This window comes from Lutra lutra, chromosome 8, assembly GCF_902655055.1.
Source record: "Lutra lutra chromosome 8, mLutLut1.2, whole genome shotgun sequence".
Classification (NCBI taxonomy): Eukaryota; Metazoa; Chordata; class Mammalia; order Carnivora; family Mustelidae; genus Lutra; species Lutra lutra.
In genome coordinates, this window is record NC_062285.1 from 138,175,580 (window position 1) to 138,194,632 (window position 19,053).

At 49.7% G+C, this 19,053-nt stretch overlaps 2 protein-coding genes across 2 annotated transcripts in view; one reads left to right on the forward strand and one right to left on the reverse strand.

Moving 5' to 3' along the window:
- The window catches only part of TCF20 (transcription factor 20), a 103,570-nt gene extending 88,130 nt beyond the window's left edge, over positions 1 to 15,440 (reverse strand). The window contains 1 exon segment of the mRNA XM_047739592.1: positions 15,143 to 15,440. The gene's annotated coding sequence lies outside the window, so the exon portion shown is untranslated.
- LOC125107013 (translation initiation factor IF-2-like) overlaps positions 1 to 18,311 on the forward strand; it is a 33,516-nt gene extending 15,205 nt beyond the window's left edge. Inside the window, 3 exon segments of the mRNA XM_047741566.1 lie at positions 14,227 to 14,699; positions 14,701 to 14,802; positions 18,251 to 18,311. Of these exon segments, the coding sequence (XP_047597522.1) occupies positions 14,227 to 14,699; positions 14,701 to 14,802; positions 18,251 to 18,296 (621 nt within the window). The 3' untranslated portion in view covers positions 18,297 to 18,311.
- The last annotated feature ends 742 nt before the right edge of the window (positions 18,312 to 19,053 follow it).

A 19,053-nucleotide genomic window follows, 5' to 3' on the forward strand; every position in this document is an offset into this window, starting at 1 on the left:
CAGCTCCACAGGGAGTCTGCTTCTCCCTCTGACCTTCTCCCCTCTCATGCTCTCTCTCTCTCAAATTAAAAAGAAAAACAAAAAACTATTTTCGTATGACCATTTCATCTCTAAGAGTGGTAGGATTTTTTCAAATTTCTAATTGGTAAGACTCAAAAACCTTATTCTTAAGAGAAAATAAAATATTATGAGGTATATATTTTCATAGAATGTTAAGCTGAATCAGGTCAGCAAAAGAAATAATATATTGGCTTACAGACCTAAGTCTGAATATTTATAGATGAATGGAGACAAAATTTCCTATTCTCCTATTCTCAAATGATTTAATTTAGAATGAACTAAAACAGAGAGAAAACATTAGTCTGCTCCTCCTTAGGAGCCTATATGACCTAGTAATTTGCTAATGAAATCAGATATATGCCTTCTACAGGGCTGATGCTGTGGCTTTCCATTAGCGGAGACAGCTCTCGAGCTGTGCCACCACTGGGCGCCTGGAAGAGATTTCCTAACCACTCACTCACTGAGGAAGCTTCTGCAGCAGATGCATGTGGACTGGTATCAAATATTAAGAATACTGGCAAAAAAAGGTAAGTAGAGATGATGCTTGGTCTGTTGAGAAGGATTCCATAAATATGTAATCCCAGCTACAATCGTTGGAAGTCACTTCCAATTCTCCCTCTTTCTAGGTAAGTAGGGTTTTTTTTTTTTTTTTTGGTTGGTTTTTAAGTTATTTTATTTTTTTAAAAGATTTTATTCATTCGACAGAGAGAGAGACGGGGGGAACACGAGTGGGAGGAGAGGGAGAAGCAGGCTCTGTTCTCTGCTGAGCAGGGAGCCCCATGAGGGGGCTTGATCCCAGGACCCTAGGATCACGACCTGAGCCAAAGGCAGATGCTCCATGGACTGAGACACCCAGGGGTCCCTAAAAGTTTTTATTTTAATTCCAGTTAGTTAACACAGCGTCATATTAGTTTCACGTGTACAATACATCCAATTCTCCTTAGTAACATTTTTAAGGTTTACGTCTTCAACACGGGCATACGAAAAGCCAAAAAAGCACCAACAAAAGAAATCATATTTACATTAAAAGACTGCTGAAATCTTAAAACCTAATATTTTGATTCTGAAAATAAGTCGCTGGGTTTTTTTTTTAAATCACTAAACCAGCAGACTGAGCTGGCATCCTTTGAAAGCCCAGCAAGGTAAGTTCAATGAGAACAAGCAAGAGATAAACTCACAGGACTCATTAATTCAGAAAGGGATCATGAACAGAGTCCAAGGGAAAAAAGGAACTGAGGCTTCCACGGCATGTTCTCTTGAGAACTGGCAGCAAAATTCATTTATTAAACACACAAAAACTATTTGCTGAGCACTAACTATGTGCCACGCACTCTTCTAGGCACTGGGGAGATGATGAGGAACAGAAAGTCCCTGCCCTCACACAAATGGTGTTCTAACGAGTAGGTCCGGGCAATTCCTGTGCTCCACTCTGCTCCTACAATCCAAACCAAAACTCCTTCCCTTCAGACAGGTCACAGACTTACTCTGCAAGAGTTATCACCCGGTTCATTTAAATTAAACCCAGAACTGCACTGTGTACAGATTAAGGGCACAGGGTCAGTAGTCAGGATGCCTGATACCAAATCCTGGCTCTGCTGCTTTTTAGATGAGACCTTGGGTAAGTTGCTCAACCTCTCTGTTACAGTGTCTTCTTCTAAACAAATGGAGGAAATAGGGGTGCCTGGGGGTCTCAGAAGGTTAAGCATCTGCCTTCAGTTCAGGTTGTGATCTCTAGGTCCTGGCATCTAGCACCACGGTGGGCTCCCAGCTCAGCAGAGAGTCTGCTTTTCCCTCTGCCTCTCCTCTCCGCTCATGCTTTCTCCCCTTTCTCTCCCCCTCCACCCCTCTCAAATGAATAAATAAAATCTTAAAAAATAATAAAATAAAAATGGAGATAATAGTACTACCTCATAGGATTTTTTAAGAATTAAGAAAGTTACTTTTCTTCAAGTGTTTGGAACAATATCTGGCACTTAGAATTATTATTTATATAATTTTATTACCTATTATTTAGTACTATTTATTCCAGTTTTTGATAAATAAAAGATCCTCGCCTGTTTTAGAATCAAGTGGGTTGATGCCAAAATTTCCTATAAATCCATTTATTTCAACCAGCTGCTAAATTTTACAGATCTTTCTCGTGCAGACTGGAGTCTTGATGAGGAAGAGGCACAGATGATCATTTCACCAGCCCCCCCCACTCCCCCCCCACTCCCCCGCAACTAGTCTCTCAATCACACCTCTCTTCCCCAAAATCTAGTTCCATTTATGAGAATCCAGTGCTCTGGCCCAGATCCAAGGCTCACTCTTCACCCACAGCCCCTTCTGACATCCCTTCCCTGTCATTTCCAGGCCCCCTGAATAGCCTGAGCTTTTCCCTTTAATATGCCACATAGTTGCAGGCCTTGGTTCTTGAAGGACCTTCCCTTGGAGTGCTCCTCCCCGACTCAGCCACTTAGCTGTCTCTCCCAGCCATCCTCCCAGGTGGTGCTCGCATGTCTGTCCCTCCCTCTACGGTGTTCTCCAATACTCTTCCCACACTTAAGCAGAAGTAAAGCCCCCGCCCCCCAATTCTCTCCTGGAACTCAGGCTACCCCTATTTTAGCCTTACAGATCCCACAGAGAGTTTATAAATGTGAATCTTCCCTGTCCGACTCTTCTACAACACCGCACTCCAGGGAAAGGGAAGGGGTCTTACTTATTCTGCATTTCTGGTTCCTAGCACGACATGAAGTTAGAACCTCAGCTGAGGTGAAATGGGAATTTTCATTTTCTCTGATACTTCATTCCTATAGGCCTCCTTTAGCCTTGTGTCCCTTATCTTTAGAGACAGTCCCTTGCTAGCCAATGTAAAAATATTTGCATTTTTTATAAAAAAACAAACACTAAATAAATGCCGCAGGCTGCAAGACCCTTCCATGCTGCAGGTTCACCAACACGGCCCGGGGGCGCTGTGCTTGTCGCTGTCGTTTGGCGGGAATCCCGAGGGCAGTTTCTTTAGGCCTCTGCCATCCAGTAGGGATTACTGAACACAAGCGAGTCCGTTCCAGGGTCTACAACTCCCCAGGAGAAACTGCTGGCCATCCTCACGCAGCAGGCGGTTACTGGGTTTGTTCCCCTAAGCCACTACCACCCCACTCGTCTGCTGCTGTTTTCCTTCTCGGGGTTGAGAAAGAGCTGGCCGTCACTCTCCAACACATGCTAAGACCCTTGGTAACTTACTGTGTAGAATACTTCATCAGGTTAAATTAACTCAGTTCTTTGGCTGATATTTTCTCTGAAATTTTTCCCCATTCTTAAACCATTTTCATTATCCTTAGGAACACTCTGCACGTTTTTGTTTTGTTTTGTTTTAACAACAAATCCAAATTTAACATTACTCTTTTTTAAAAGACTTATCTACTTATTTGAGAAAGAGAGCCCGGGTAGATACGTGCATGCTTGGGAGAGGTACTGAGGGTGAGGGAGAGAAATCTGGAGCCGCGGAGCCCTGACACGGGGCTCGATTTCACGACCTGAGCCGAAATCAAGAGTCTCGCTTAACTGACTAAGCCACCCAAGCGTCCCAAATCTGACATTGCTTTTAATACCTACCACGTGAAAGAGATCAAGAATTAAGATTAACAAGACATGGAGGCCACCTAAAAATACACAATTCTGTGGTGAGAAAGACACATGCTCTATCAACCGCAATGTACGACATACGTAACTGTAACATATGGGTAAAGACAGAGGAGGAAGATGGGCGTTCCAGAGCACAGCCTCACAGGCAAAGCCGGCATTTACTCGCAGTGCACTGACAGGCAAAATGCCAGATGCCAGGGCCATAAAATAAAACAAAACACAGCCTTGACTGCAAGGATCTTACCACCTAGTACAGTGGTGTTCGAAAACATTTTGCCATTTTTCCAGCAAAAATTTTACACATATACCCAAAAGCTAAGAAAGAGATGACAGGGGGTGCCTGGGTGGTTCAGTGGGTTAAAGCCTCTGCCTTTAGCTTAGGTCATGATCCCAGGGTCCTGGGATCAAGCCCCACATCGGGCTCTCTGCTCAGCGGGGAGCCTGCTTCCTCCTCTCTCTCTCTCTCTCTCTCTCTCTCTCTCTGCCTGCCTCTCTGCCTACTTGTGATCTCTGTCTGTGGGGGAAAAAAAAAAAAAGTCACTCCTTCTGATCAATGGGAACAGCAGAGGCATCTGGAGAAGGAGTGGATTCGCCAGACTTAAGGCAGGAAAAGCTGAGTCCAAATCACTGGAATCTAGACACTAGACAAAGAACTGTAAAGGTCTGATCAGTTTCTTGAAAAACCCCAGAGCTGGAAAGCTCATCCTAACCACTTTCTACCCCCCTCCATAATTCCTGTTTCCTTAGCAGCTCTACCTGCTTGCCACAGCAGTCTCCTCGGATCTTTCTTGCGTTCTTCAAGCCTCCAACTCCCCACCTCACTCTTGTCCCTCAGCAGGATCTTCACAGAACACACAGAAAAGTACTGCTTACCTGCCAGCCCTCAGGCCTATGCTTTCCACCCACACACCTGCTTTCCTCCCAGAGGAGTTTTCTCAACCATGTGAACCAACGCCCCTGGCCCTGCGGTCTTGCGGAAGGCCTCCCTGTCCAGCACGCTCTCCTGCAACTTCAACACGGTCCTGTACTGCTCCTTCCCACTTCCCTTTACACATGTTCAAGGTTCTCACACATTTTAAAAAATGTCTTCTCGGGGTGCCTGGGTGGCTCAGTCGGTTAAGCATCTGCCTTTGGTTCAGGTCATGATCTCAGGGTCCTGGGATCGAGCCCTGTGCCGGGCCCCCTACACAGCAATGAGTCTGCTTCTCCCTCTCCTTCTGTGATCTCTCTTGCAAACACATAAAATAAAAATCTTTTTTAAAAAAAATAAAGAAAAAAAAATAGTCTTCTCTTGATCCCAGATTTTCCCTGCAGCTATTTTTTACTCTCCTTTAACAGCCAAACTTTGGGCAGACTTGACCCCAACTTACTGTCTCCACCTCACTTTCTCATGAACATACCACAAGTCGGCTTCACCTATCCCCTCCCCTCCCCTCCCCTCCCCACGGACACTTGGACACTTGGCCATGGCCTCTGACTTGGAACACTTTCTGTCCTCGTCCCATGCACTCTGGGTTTTCCTCCAAACCCGTTGGGCTGCACCCCCTGCTCCTGAAACACTGCCCTGCTCCCTCAAATGTTCGTATTCCTCGGTCTTGTCCTCCCCTCCGAGTCACTGTCATTATCAGCAACAATAACGAGGGGAGGATTTAAAACTACAAAACCTCCCCAGTAAGGGCTGAACTCTGAAGCCGTCAATGCTGGTGGGAGGCGCTCAGCACTCAGGCAGGGAAAAAGCAACCGCTTCTCTCCCTCTCCATAGGCACATCCTTGTCCACTCCTGAGAAAAACCTCATCTATTTCTAGGCCGGACCACATGTGCTAACCTCCGAGTCTGAGTCTACAGCCCAGTTCCTTCTCCTAAGTGTCACATCTGTGCCTCAAACCCTTGATGCCTTCCCCAAACTTTAGTCCAAAATGAAATTCATCACTTTATACCCCAGCCCAATCACTTTTCCCCACCACTTTCTATTTCAATGAATGGCACCACCGTGACCTAGTTCCCAAGCCCGAAGTCCTTACTCTCCTTGGCCCCTTCTGCCTCACAGGGGGACCTCCTGAGCAGGCTCCTCAGGTCGCCACCATGCCCGACGCCTTCACTCAGTCAAGTATGGTCCCGTATGGGCCAAATGCTACTGCAGACACTAGGAATACAGCAATGAACAAGTCAAGCTCAATCCGAGAGGGAGGAGGGGCGCCTGGGGGGCTCAGTCATTAACTGTCTGCCTTCAGCTCAGGTTATGATCTCAGGTCCTGTGATCAAGCCCCGCATCAGGCTCCCTGCTCAGCGGGAGGCCTGCTTCTCTCTCTCTCTCACTCCCCCTGCTTGTGTTTCCTCTCTCGCTATCAAATAAATAAAATCTTAAAAAAGAAAAAATCTGAGAGGTAGGAGACAGGCAAACAAAGAAAAGACCAAGACAATTTCAGATTTGATCAAAGTTATGAATAAAATAAAGCTGGGTGATGTGATGGGGCATTACTTTAGACAGAGGGTCAGAGAGAACCTCCCAGAAAACTAAACATTTAAAACTGAACCTGAACCACAAACAAGTCTCACACAGATCCGGGAAGTGGAGTGCCCCTGGGAGCGGGAGGAGCCAAGTGTAAAGGTCCTAAGGCAGAAATCAACTTCAGGTATTCAAAGAACAGGGGGACAGTCAACAAGGCTGAAAAGTGTGCGGAATGAGGAGGAGGCCGGGGCAGATGGGCTCAGAGGAAAACAGGGCAGGCGGGCTCTAGCTGGCCACCATGAAAGCAATGGAAAGCTACTCGAGGACTGTGGGAAGACAACTGACATAACCCAATCTGAATTTTTAAAGGTCACTTTAGCCGATAAGTGGAAGAAATGGTTTGGGAGGAGACCAAAAATAGGGGGTTGGAACACCAGTCAGGAGGATACAGTACAGTCCGGATAAGAGGGGACGGTGCCTGAGACGGGAGAAACAAATTCAGGATAGGTTATGGACATCAAGTGAAGTTGCTGGGAGATTAAAAGTTGAAAGTGAGGGAGGAAAAAGAGGAATCTAGGACAATTCCTAGGTCATTTGAACGTACAGACAGTAAAATTACATGTAGTCTATGATTCAATCAGATTTGATGACTGCCTATCAAGACAGAGTATTTTCTCATTCTAGAAAGTTCTCTCATGTCCCCGCCCTGTCAATCCCCTTCCACCCCAGAAGCAACCACTGATTCACTTTCTGGTATCATAGACCACTTTTGCCTACTCCAGCTCTTGTAAGTGGGATCATCCATTATGTACTTTCTTGTGTCTGGTTTTTCATCCGGCATTAATACCTGGGAGAGTCAATCTCACTACGTGTATCAGTAAGTTCGCTCCTTTGTATTGCTGAGTGGTCTTCCGCAGCATGAATGCATCTGTTTATCCATTCTCTCACTGATGGACATCTAGACTATTTAGAGTTTCTGGCTACCATGAATGAAGCTGCTACAAACATTCTTGTATAAGGCTTATTTGTGAACGTGTATTTTCATTCCTCTTGGACAGATACCTAGAAACAGAACTGCTGGGTCACAGGGTAGACAGACATTCAGCTTTTTTTTTTTTTTTTTTAAGATTTATTTGTTTGAGAGAGAGGGAGAGAAGGAGGGTGGGAGAGCGAGACAGAATCCAAGCAGACTCCACGCTCAGTGTGGAGCCTGACAGAGGGCTCAATCCCATGACCCTGAGACCGTGGCCTAAGCCGAAACCAACAGTCACACCCCTAACCAACTGCACCACCCAGGCACCCCATTCATTCAGCTCTTGAAGAAACTTCCAGTTTTCCAAAGTGGTAGCATCATTTTACACTTTACATCATTTGCATCTTTGTAGATGGACTCTACTGACACTTTCCCTCCTTACCCCATCATCTCCTTTGCTGCCTGTCTCATGCTACTCATTCATTCAACAAATATCCTGAAGGATAAGAAAAAGGCTGGGCTGACCAGAGTGCTTGAGGCTGAGGAAGTAGCATATGAAGAAATCCCTGAGGTGGGAAAGAGCTGGGTGCCTTCAGAAGACTTTCGAGAAAGGGAATGTGGCTGGAGGACGGTAAGCAAAGGAAGCAGGGAGGGCAGTCAGAGAGGCGGGCAGGGCCCAGGGTCCTGAGGGCCTGAGAAACAACTGTCTTCCAAGCACTATGAGAAACCATAAAAAGATTTTAAGTGGAGAAGAGACAGGCAACTCTTGGCCACTCCGGGCGAAGTAGAGGAGAGACAGACAGGAGGAGAAATGGAGAGGCCATGCTGAGAGGCAAGCACCGTGTGCCAGGTATGAGATGATGGTGGCGCAGAGGGCAGTGGCAGAAGAATGGGCAGACTCCAGTCACAGGACAGAAACGGCACTGACAATGACTTGGTGATGGATGACATGTAGAGGGAGGGGACAGAGAGGGAGGATGCTAATCTGGGAAGCTTCCTGGCTAGTAAAGCCACTCACGGAGAAGGGGACAGATGAAGGAGAAAGAACTTTCAAGGAGTATCTATTCAGTTTTGGACTCACGAAGCTCAAGCTACTGGTGATGGATGCACGCGGTGGTGTCACGCAGGAGCCGGGGGAGCCGGAGAGATCTGGCTGAAGTTATCAGTGTGGGGCTCGTCAGCTCACAGATAGTCACGAAAGCCTGGGGATATCCGAGAGCACCGGGGAGAGAGTACACGACAATACGAGGGTCCAGGCAACACCTATGGTCCAGCAGGAGTGGAGTGAGCTGCAGAGGTGGGAAGGGAGAGCTGAGGGACAAGCGGGTCGAAGAGGAAGTAAATGATCCTCCTCTGAGAAGACACTTGTGACCTGCCTTTTTCTTTTAAGATTTTAAAAATTTATTATTAGAGAGAGAGGGTGACTGAGCATGAGTCGGGGGAGGGGCAGAGGGAGAGAGAGACTCTCAAGCAGACTCCCCGCCAAGTGCAGAGCCCAAAGTGGGGCTCCAGCTCACCACCCTGAGATCATGACCTGAGCTGAAATCAAGAGTCAGACGCTGAACTGACTGGGCCACCTGGGTACCCCATGTGACCTTTCCAGTTAGGGTTCCACATCGTGGTAGAGCACCTTGTACTCCTTCATCAGAGCACTTCTGACACCCTGTTTATGTGCCCTTCTCTACTGGGCAGGTACGTGAGACCCCCGAGTGTACTCTAAAACCAACACCCTTGGCAGGAACCCACCCCGGTCTAGTCCAGGGTCGTGGTACAGAGCACACAGTGTTGAACGCTAATGTCCTGGACAAGTACCATTTTTTGAGTGTCCCCTAGAGGTAATGCACCCCACTGTATACTTTTCCTGTGTTAGTTCCTCTTCCGAACGGCCCCAAGGAAAGTGCGCTTCCATTTTACAGATGAGGAAACTGTGGCTCAGGCAAAATGTCACTGCCAAAGTGACGGAGCCAGACTGTGGCCAGACATCCTCCTTCACACACGCTCTGCTGCCTCCATGAAGTGCCCGTCATGTGGCTTCTTCACATCAGGACTGTCCTCTCACAGTCCTGCCAAAGACATACGAAAGCTGTCCCCAGGTCAGTGGCCCACCAGAGCTCTAAGTCAGGGAAATGCCCCGGGACGCAGCTCTGCTCGCCAGGACTCCTTGCTCTTGCCACAGTGAACTGTCTCCAGACTCCCCAAGTGACGTTTCGTACTTAGGCTGCTTCAGAAGGCAGAAGAGAAATCTTCCACAACCCAAGGTCTGGAGGTGAAAACACGGGACTCTTATGGCTTAACTCTTGAATTTTAGAACTCAGCCCCATTTCAAAAATTTCCCCCTGTACCTAAAGGGCCTTACTCTAACTTCACAACTAATGCTGAATGTGGCATGTGTTCCAGACCAAGACATGATCAGGACATGATCAGTCTCCATGGGGCCTGAGAAACCAACACTACAGATCTGTGTGAAAAGTAACAATGGTGTAATATTATTTTCCATACTCTGATTTTCAGATTAACGTGCTGCCTCTGCTCTACTACTACTACTTCTTCTTCTTCTTTTTTTTTTTTTTTTTTTTGAGAAAGCAAGGAGAGAGAATGTGAGGTGGGGGAGGGGGGGAATCTCAAGCAGGCCCCACACCCAGCGTGGAGCCGGACACAGGGCTCAATCTCACAACCCTGAGATCATGACCTGAGCTGAAACCACGAGTCAGACGCTCAGCCAGCTGAGCCACCCAGATGCCCATGCCCTGACTTCTTCAGACTCGAAATACATGGGCTTTTTCAAACTGAGTGGGTACATTAGTACTCAGAGACTTCCTTTCGTTTTCCACTCAAGAGCAACTATTAATTGTCAATCTTCTGGTGACAGCATGGGCTACGGTGGAAAGAAAACCTGCCTCGCGGGCAAAGAGCGGAGTCCTGGCCTTGACTGCGTCAGCATAAAGCTGCCTGAATCTGGAAGTCACCACTTTCCTCAGCATCTCTCCTGAGTTGTAAAGCCAAAGGGCTAGCTACACTAGCTGATTTCTAAGATTTCTTTCAGCTCTCTACAGAACTCTATAACCAGAGAGCACGGACACGGTGAGTAAAGGGATGCGGGATCCAGGTGGATGGCTGGAAAGGGCAGGGAGGATGAACGCTCCGGGCTATGATTAAACTACCCATCTGACCTGCACCGTTTCTCTCCCTACCAGAGCCCCCTGACTCCGAGCTATCCTTGCTTCCCGCAGCAGCCCCCACAGTTCCACTCAGTCACTCGGGATCCTCTGTTTGACGCAATGCCTAGCAGAGCGCCCTGCACACAGATGTTACTAATATTTGTTGGTTTCACCTGAAGATTTAACCAAGTACGATGATTACAACAAAGACACACAAACACAACTGAAGAATGTTTCTAATAACGCCCAGCACTCACCAATATTATAACACATCTCTACTTTTTTTTTTTTTAAATCAGAACTACCCTTTACAAGGGGGTAATCGTTTTTTCCTCTTACCCTCTCAGCTCCTTTGAGCCAGGTCCCCAATCACAAAGCATGAAGATATAAACAGAGGAAAGGCTTCAACCAACCCACTTCTATTCTTTGGATTAACTTCCCAAGATGCTCAGGGCTAAAGCAAATTACTTACTTTGTTTAATGCCATTTTCATCCATCCCACAGACCAAGTCTGACTGCCCTGCTGGCAGCAAAGGCATCAGAAGACGGAAAATCTACTCTCACAAAGCATCCCAAGTCACTACCATATTGTTTCTATTCTCATCTCATAGTCATCACTACCTGATATTCTTATTTACTTACTGTTTACAGCCCATCTCCAGGGCAGGTTCCTTTTCTCCCTTGCCCACCACTGCATCACCCATGCTTAGAAAACTGTCTATAAACACCTGTTAATGAAAACCAGAACACGCACAGAGGGCCTCCGTCCACATTCAGAGATGTGATGTGCAAACAGGGAAACCACCTTCCCATCAGGCGCTGTGGCACTCAAGTGTTCCAAAGAACTTCCACCCTTCCCTACAGAACAGCTTACATGTGCACACTACAATAAGGATATTTCCCCCTACAGCTAATGTTTTCTCTTTCTTAACTTCCCCACAATGAAGCATCAGATAACAAGCCACAGATACACCAATAAGTCACTTTCTAGTTCATCTTCCTGCTGGGTTGTGCGCATTACCTACAAAGCAAACACAGCTCTAACGCGAAAAGTACTGATTGTGTTTGTCACCATGAGAACCTTTTCACCCACACTGCATACATCATAGGTATTAAGAGGACTTTTAAGCAGCCTAACTAGTAATAAAAAAGCTATCCAGTCTAAGTGCAATGTGCCCAAATTACGCCCTATGAAAGCCAAGACTTCATTATATTTCAAATGTGTAACTTTGATGTACAGTTATACTCCAACGTGAACAGGGTTTTACGGTTTTGCTTCATTTTGTTACTTTTACCTCCACAAAAAGAAAATGAAGGTAGCAGAGTCAGAAACCCCAGACAGATCTAATGAGCACTAAGATGCCTTGAACACAAGCAACCTTGAGGAAGAGAACTTAAGCCACACAGGGACTGTCTTCTGGAAATGTATCTTTTCAGTCCCATCTGGTCAAACACAGACCGTGCAGTGCAAACCTGTGTGGCAGCACAGACCGGAAGAGAGACAGCCCCTCATATGATACCATTCTCTGAGCTGATACAAGAAGTTTCTGGCTCAAAGACAGAATGGCATAATTGGGAATGAAGGAGAAATTTTTTAGATTACATCTCAGGTACACTAGCAAAACTGGCTAGTTATAGGGAAAGTGAAAGTGTATAGAGGTCCCAGGGGTCACTAAACCAGAGTCTGGTTTGGTGACATAGCTGCAGAAACCATGCTTTCCAGTATTTTGCCCAAGTCCAGATTTCCATTTCACTATAACTTAAGAAAAAAAAAAAAAATAGGGCACAGCAGGAAGTACAGACTCCAAGGCCAATCTACCACCCGATGATCTGTGCGGTGCGCAGGCAATGAGCTATAACAGATCTAGTCAGGCTTTGCAGCCACGGTAAGGATGGCCAATCTCTGACCCTCACTAGCTCTTTGACCTCTCAGGAAAAGGAGAGATCACTTACACCTCTCAGGTCTCTGGGTAGATTCTATAAGACAAATTAAACAACTGGGACAGAACCTAGCATAATGGATTTAAAAAAACAACCATAAAAAGCCAGCACAAATATTAGCATTCTTTCCTCCATATGAAGAAAAAGCTGGACTCACCAGACGTCCAACTTTAATTTCTTGGTCTAAATGGATGTGATTTAAACTACACTCCATTCCATTTTATGAAATTAAAGAAAAAAGTATACCACTAAGAGATTAGGGAACCTAAAACCCATGTCTCCTAACATCTTACTACCTTAGCAACCTTCTCTCACGTGCACACACGAATCACCTCTAAGTTTTATAATTTTTCCTCGTTATGTTGTAACACAAATACAAACATATGTGAGTGTGAGAACGACTTACGACTTAAATAACCAGGATTTTTAAAATCCCACACCAAACACTAGGTCATAATTCGAATACCGACACAGAATAAATTACTTATTTTGAGAAACTCCCAATTATTACTCTGTGTAGCCATATTAAAGTGTCTGCCTATGTGACAGGCCCCATGTTAACATATGAGAAAAATTACACCAATTCATCTCCAAAGTCAACACTATGAGCACACATCCCCTTGCTGAGACCCTTTCTGAAACTGTACAGGCTGAATAAAAAAAGTGGCAGAAGACACATTACACCACATTAGGCACACGCCCTCAAAGCATCAACAGTACCAGAAATTTAAGACAGACAACACCAGAGCTGAGGCTGGTCTAGAAGGGCTAACCAGTCAATAGCATGGCCTAAGGCTCTCTCACACCATAAAATCAGTGAAACTAATTGGGGTTCTGCAGCATCTGAGAGGAAGCATTGGCCACCATTATGGAATAAATTGGGGATGCAAACAATTAGTGCACCCTGAGGTGACAGTTAATTCCACCAGCATACCATTTCACAGGAGATATTATGGAATTCCACTTTATCCCTACTCTTAAGAATACTGAAGTTGGAAATTTCAAAAATTAGCCAAATGCCAAATATCCCTTCAACGAATTTTAAATAAGGTCCCTCCACAATTCCCTGCATAAAAAGACCTTGGAATTCTTTGCAGCCAACCAACATACACAGACCCCAATACACTTACATTATCCACACTTCCAAACAGTCAAATGTTCTCTGAAATCTTTCTCCCGGTAACTTTTTTGTACAAAGACAAAAAAAATAAGACATACTCAACACAGACTATAATACAGTACACTTTCTGCGAAGCACAGAACAGTATCTGGGATTTGAGGAAAAACTATGCTAACCAAGTTCAATGCTCTGTTGAAGAAGGAAAAGGCTGGATACTAAAAAGTGGGACAGGATCTAAAAGCCAGCGGAGAAACATCCTGCATTTCTCAAGAAACCTGCCTCTGTACAAAAGCACAAGGTAGTAGACCAAAAACAAACAAACATTAAAAAACCAAAACAAACGAGAAAACCTACCCACAAGCCCTGCAGTGTTTGACCTAGAAGGGAGTCCTCATTTAATAGAGAAGGAAACTGGGAGGCTTGAGAGGGTAGATAACTTGGCAGGGGTTACAGTTTATTTGGGGGCAAACCTGGAAGTAGATTCCTGGTCTCCCAGGTTGGACTTCACAGCAGTTTCTCACTCTACCCACGTAAGATCTACCGCTGCCACCCCATGTAAAATATTTCATAAAAGTCTTCACTGAAGCTGTTAACATAAGGGTCCAATTATCATTCAGAGATCTGCCTGTTAGATAATAGCTTGAAAATTCCATCTATTTTACAGCAGTTACCAGAGTCATCTAATCTCGGGGGGGGGGGGGGGGAGCAAAGAGAAAAGGAGGAAAAAGTCCTAATTTTTATCTGTCCCCTAAGGGCAAACGAAAGGGATGCCTACAGACCGGCAGACAGCTCTAGCATCCACAACCACAAAAACAGACAATAACCCCCCACCCACAGGCCCAGGAAGGAGACCGCTCTGCGCTCCCCCCCAAAACACACCGAATTCCACTCCCATCGCAGCGCACGGGAGGCATTCCACCTCCAGCCGCTTCCGAGCGAGCTGGCCCAGAGGGGCCGCTCTCCTTCAACCACTACCCCCGCCCCGAAGGAGACAGGAGCTTCAACCTCAGGCCCCTAAACCGGCGCTCGCTCGCACCCGGGACCACCGGATCCAACACCCGCCCCGCTCACCGCGGCGGGGGAGGAGGAGAAAACCGCACGCAGGAAGTGTGTCCCGCGCACCGCTCCCGGCCCCCCCCGCGTCAGGACCTTGCGCCCCGCCAGTCGGTACCTGTCCTCCGCCCCCAACAGGCGAGAAGCTGCCGCGTCCACATGGCTTCAGGTGTTCACACGGCAATAAACGGGCCCCCTTCCCTCCCGCGGCAGGGCGCGCTCCGACTCCGGGCTGCCAGCGCCGCTCCAGCCCCAAGCCCAGCCTTCGCCCGCCGGCCTCGCCCCCAGCCGCCACCAAGAGGCGAGCGCCGCGGGACGCCGGGGGCTGCCCGGGGTCCCGGGGTGGGCGGCGCTGACCCCGCGGACCCCTGGGCGCCGCCCGCTCACACCCGCCGCCTTTGCACCCGAGGCCGCGACAAGCAGGTACCTTCCGCCGACACCCTAAGGCTAGGACTGGTGCCAAAGCCCTACCGGACTCCCAGGCCAGACCCCTCAGACCCCTCAGCGCCCTAACGCCAGGCCGGGCCCCTTCCCCTCCGCACCCCCAGGCCAGGCCGCTCCTCTCTGCACTCCTGGGTCGGGCCAGGCAGGGACCTTCCCCTCAGCACCCGGTACCCTGGCCTCGGAGTCCAGGGGGCTCAGCACTTCAGGTCGGCCGGGCTAGGACCTCTGCCCCCGGCCCCCGAAGCCGAACACCCCAGCCCGGCCCCAGCCGCTTAGCTCTGACCCCTGCCCCTCCCCCTCAGGCCCGGGCGGCGGTTACCTGCAGGGGCCCCCCACCCGGTCCCTCGGCCTCGGCCGGGGGCGGGAGGGGAGGGAGCGGCGGCGGCGGCAGCGGCGGGCGGCGCGGCGCGAGGTGGGGGTGGGGGAGCCTCTGCCGCCTCCAGCTCCGGCGCCCCGGCCGGCGGCGGGGCGGGCCGGGGCCGTGGCCCCTCGAGCCTCGCTCCGGCCCGCGCGCTCGCTCCCCGGTCAGGCGCGCCTCAGAGCGGGCTCCCCCGGCGGAGGCCGCGGCCGCCTCGCAGGGGCCGAAAGCGGCTCGGCTCGGGGTTTTTTCTCTCCATTCTCCCAACACACAGGAAATAACAGAGCGTCAGGTGACGGCGCGCGGCCAATGGGGAGGCTCCGGGCCGCGGCGCGCGGGCGGGCGGGAGGGCGCGCGGCGGGGCGGTGCGCGCGGCGGGGGCGGGGCGGCAGGGGGCGGGGCCGGCGGGGGCGCGCGTGCCCACCCGCGTGCGGCGCCGAGGCCTGCGCGCGGCGGGGCCGAGGCGGCGGAGACCCTCCGTCCCGCGGCCGGGGTCGCGCGGGGCTCCCCTAGGCAGCTGCCCGGCGACGCGCGTGCGGCTGGCCGCCCGCACAGTGCCATTTTGGCCGGCGGCTCCGGGCCGTCCTGGGAGTGGCCGCGAGCCAACTTTCTGGGGAGTTGGTGGCCCGGAATCTCTCCCTGGGATTTCTGGAGTTCCCTGGAGCCTCCAACGCCAGAATCGCGCCTCTGGCATCCTGGGGAACCCGCGGGCTAGGGCCTGGCCTCCCCCGGGGAGCCTGCTGAGTGGGGCCGGGCGTGGGGGCAGCTCCTGACCGCCAAGCGCCCTCCGTCCGGCGCAGAGGGCCTGGTTCCCTTCCCTCCTCTGCCCCTTGGAGCCGCGTGTCCTTGGATGAATGACTTAGGCTCTCTAGATAACAGATAACTTCCTCAGTTTCCTCCGCAATAAAAGCGAGGAGCTGGGAGGCCCACCAACCTCGCATGTAAAATAGATACTCACCGAAAGCCAGTTGCCTTGGCCCGCAGCGGCATTAAAACGCTGCAGCGCCTGGCTGACTGGACCCAGGGTCCAGAATTAATTTGGAGATAAGGTGGAGGATTTGCAGTGCCAAGGCCTCGGGCCGTTCCCAGCCTTCTTTTGCAAACCTCATGTATGTTTTATGGAGCAAAGGAATGGCTTTTTTTGGGGGGGGGGGGGGGAGAAAATCTCAGTTGTAGAACCACCACTGGGATGTTTGTTCCCTGTGACCCACTACTATCAAAAGGGAGAAGGCCCGTGGGGGTGGGATATGTTGGGAGTGTTTGTGATCCTACTTCTGGCTCACATAGGGATCTGGCCAAATTCTCTCACCAGTCTGGGCCTCAGTTTCCGACTGGTATATAATGAGGGGAGTTTGAACTATGTGCTCCTAATGTTGGCTAACATTGCTGATTCTAAATTAGGCCCCCATCTGCCCTAGATGTTAGGGGAGTATGTGGCTTCCTTTCCTGAAGCAACCCAACTTGAAAGTCATTTGGAACTGGAAGAGTGCTTTGGGCAGCAGGTGGAAGTTGACAGGAGCCAGGTGTGGCCTGGGACCGATTTCAGTCCATTTGAGGTACAAAGCTCCCCTGGGCCTGGGTCTACCCTTTCACCTCTAGCCTCACCTAGCCAGAGACAGAAATGCTTTACCTTGCCTCAGCCCACCCAAGGAGGGTCCTGGCCAGGCAACACCTCCCCCGAGTTAAGGAATCCAAGGCAGGGCCTCAGTTGGTCCTGGCACTCAGGAGGATGTGGTTGAGGAAGGCAGTGATTTCTCCTGGCTCCTGTCCAATTTCACAAAGTGGGGGCTGGCTCCAATGTGGGTCAGGGCTATTCTTGGAGACTTGATTCCCCAACACCTCCTGCATGCCAAACGGGGTGCCGGGCTCTTCCGGGGCAGAGCTGAAGAGGCTGCTAGGCCCTGCCCTCTGACTGTTCCATTGTTCTGTGAGTTTCATTTTCAAATTCTTTGGCACTAAGACTTTTAAAAGACCAGTGCTGGTTTCTGCTTGGGTCAGGGCTGCAGAGCGAAAGGATGGGGGTACTCTCAGCACACATGCATGTTTTCTGGACAAACTTAGAAGGATGCAGGGGAGCTTTCTAAGCACAGAGTGGTTGGGGGCACCCTCAATTTCTTGAGAGAACTCATGAAAGGAAGCCCTTTTCCTTAGTCTCCTGCCCCATCCTTCCTTCCTTTCCCCTCTTCCTCAGTTCACTCAAGTCTCAGACGGAGGGATTGAAACATGAAAGGAATGGTCACAAACTGTGCAGAGAGCCTCATTCAAAAGGAAAGAATGCAGATAGAGAACTTGAGTCCAGGATCTCATCTGCTCCTGCCTCCGGTCCTGGGACCGATTCTATAGCCCCCTCTCTCCGAACCCCTTTGGACCCTGCTAGGACATTGCCCAGCCAACCTCTACCTGGAAACTTCCCCAGTCCCAGGGCCAGGCCAACCTGGATCTCTTCACCCCTGGTGGCCTGGAGTCACTTTTCCTTTCAGTACCACTTAGAAAAAGAATGTGTGGGCATTATGGCCAACAGACAGATCTGGGTTACTCTTGGGCTGTGTGGCCGGACAAATCACTTCACCTCTCTGAGCTCTGGTTTCCTGAGCAGTAAAAGGGGATAATAAGGTATCATGGGAGCCTAAAGAGATCTGCATAAAGAATTCAGTATAATACCAGGCACATATTAACAACAGCTACCGTTCCACGAGATGGCCACAACAGGACACACGAGCCGACGGAGGCTCGAAGAGGGCAAGTTACCGCCCAAGATTCCACAGTGGCTGGAGCTCAACTGGGGAAGTCCTCTTTGATCACATTAGAGTTCCTCCATTGTTCTCTTGTCTCATCTGCGAGAATCTTGTTTTTCCTACCACTTTAAGGAAGGGACAGTAGATCTGTTTTTTGTTTTTTGTTTTTTTTTCCTCTCCTAACCTAGTCTACTGAAAAAATACTTATTGAACTGAATCAGTGGTTTCAATTCCAGAAGCAAAATTAATCCTTTCCCTCCTCCTCCGGCGCAGAGATGGCTTTTGGAAACCCTGTGTCACTCCCTTTATTACAAACTCCTCTGCCCTCCTCCAGGCGCCTGGGCCACTCCAGGATTACAAATGGAGCCTTCTGCCTCTAGGTCACTGATTCCGCTACCATCTGTCAGCACGGATTGATTGAGGAGCCTGGCCTGCTCGGCAGATCAGTGACTTGTGCGAAGTGAGCCGGGGTGTCAGTGCCTTCAGCGGCAGGCGGATGGCCTTTCTCTCCCTCTCTGGCTCTCAGAAGCACGTGCACAGCCCTCACCTTTATCCTTCACCGGGTCCCAGCTCCCCTTCCTCTCTGGAGTTGCCTCCTGCTAACTCTAACACACCAAGAGGGGGGCCTGGAATGCCTGCTCGCCGTCCTCCAGGAGACCACTTACAAAAGCCTCTGGTTAACAGAGTGAGGAACCCGCACCACAGCCTCCTGTGAGGCCTGTCCCAGGCCAGGCACAAACAGCAGGGGTGGCCAGATCCTTTGTGGACATGCCTTCCTTCCACACAGAGCACTTAGCTGTGTGCTAGGCCGTGAGTCCTGATGGAGGGAGCACAGGGGCTCACAATAAGTCCTTCTTGGGCAACAGCAGGGCAGGCTCTAAGGTTAAGGGAATAGGGAAGGCTCTAGAGGGAGTCAGGGATATCAACACTCATGTGTGCATGCAGCTGCCTGCTGTTCTCAGGAAGGCTGTGCCCAGCACACACACACACGGGATGGAGAGCTGAGGTTGCAGAGGGGGGCGGGGTGGGATGCTACATTGACATGCTTCTTCACATGAATTTGTTTCACAGGGTCTCACAGGGACCGCTGCTTAGGAGGCCAACCCTGCCCTCCACCCCACCCCTCCAGGATTAAAA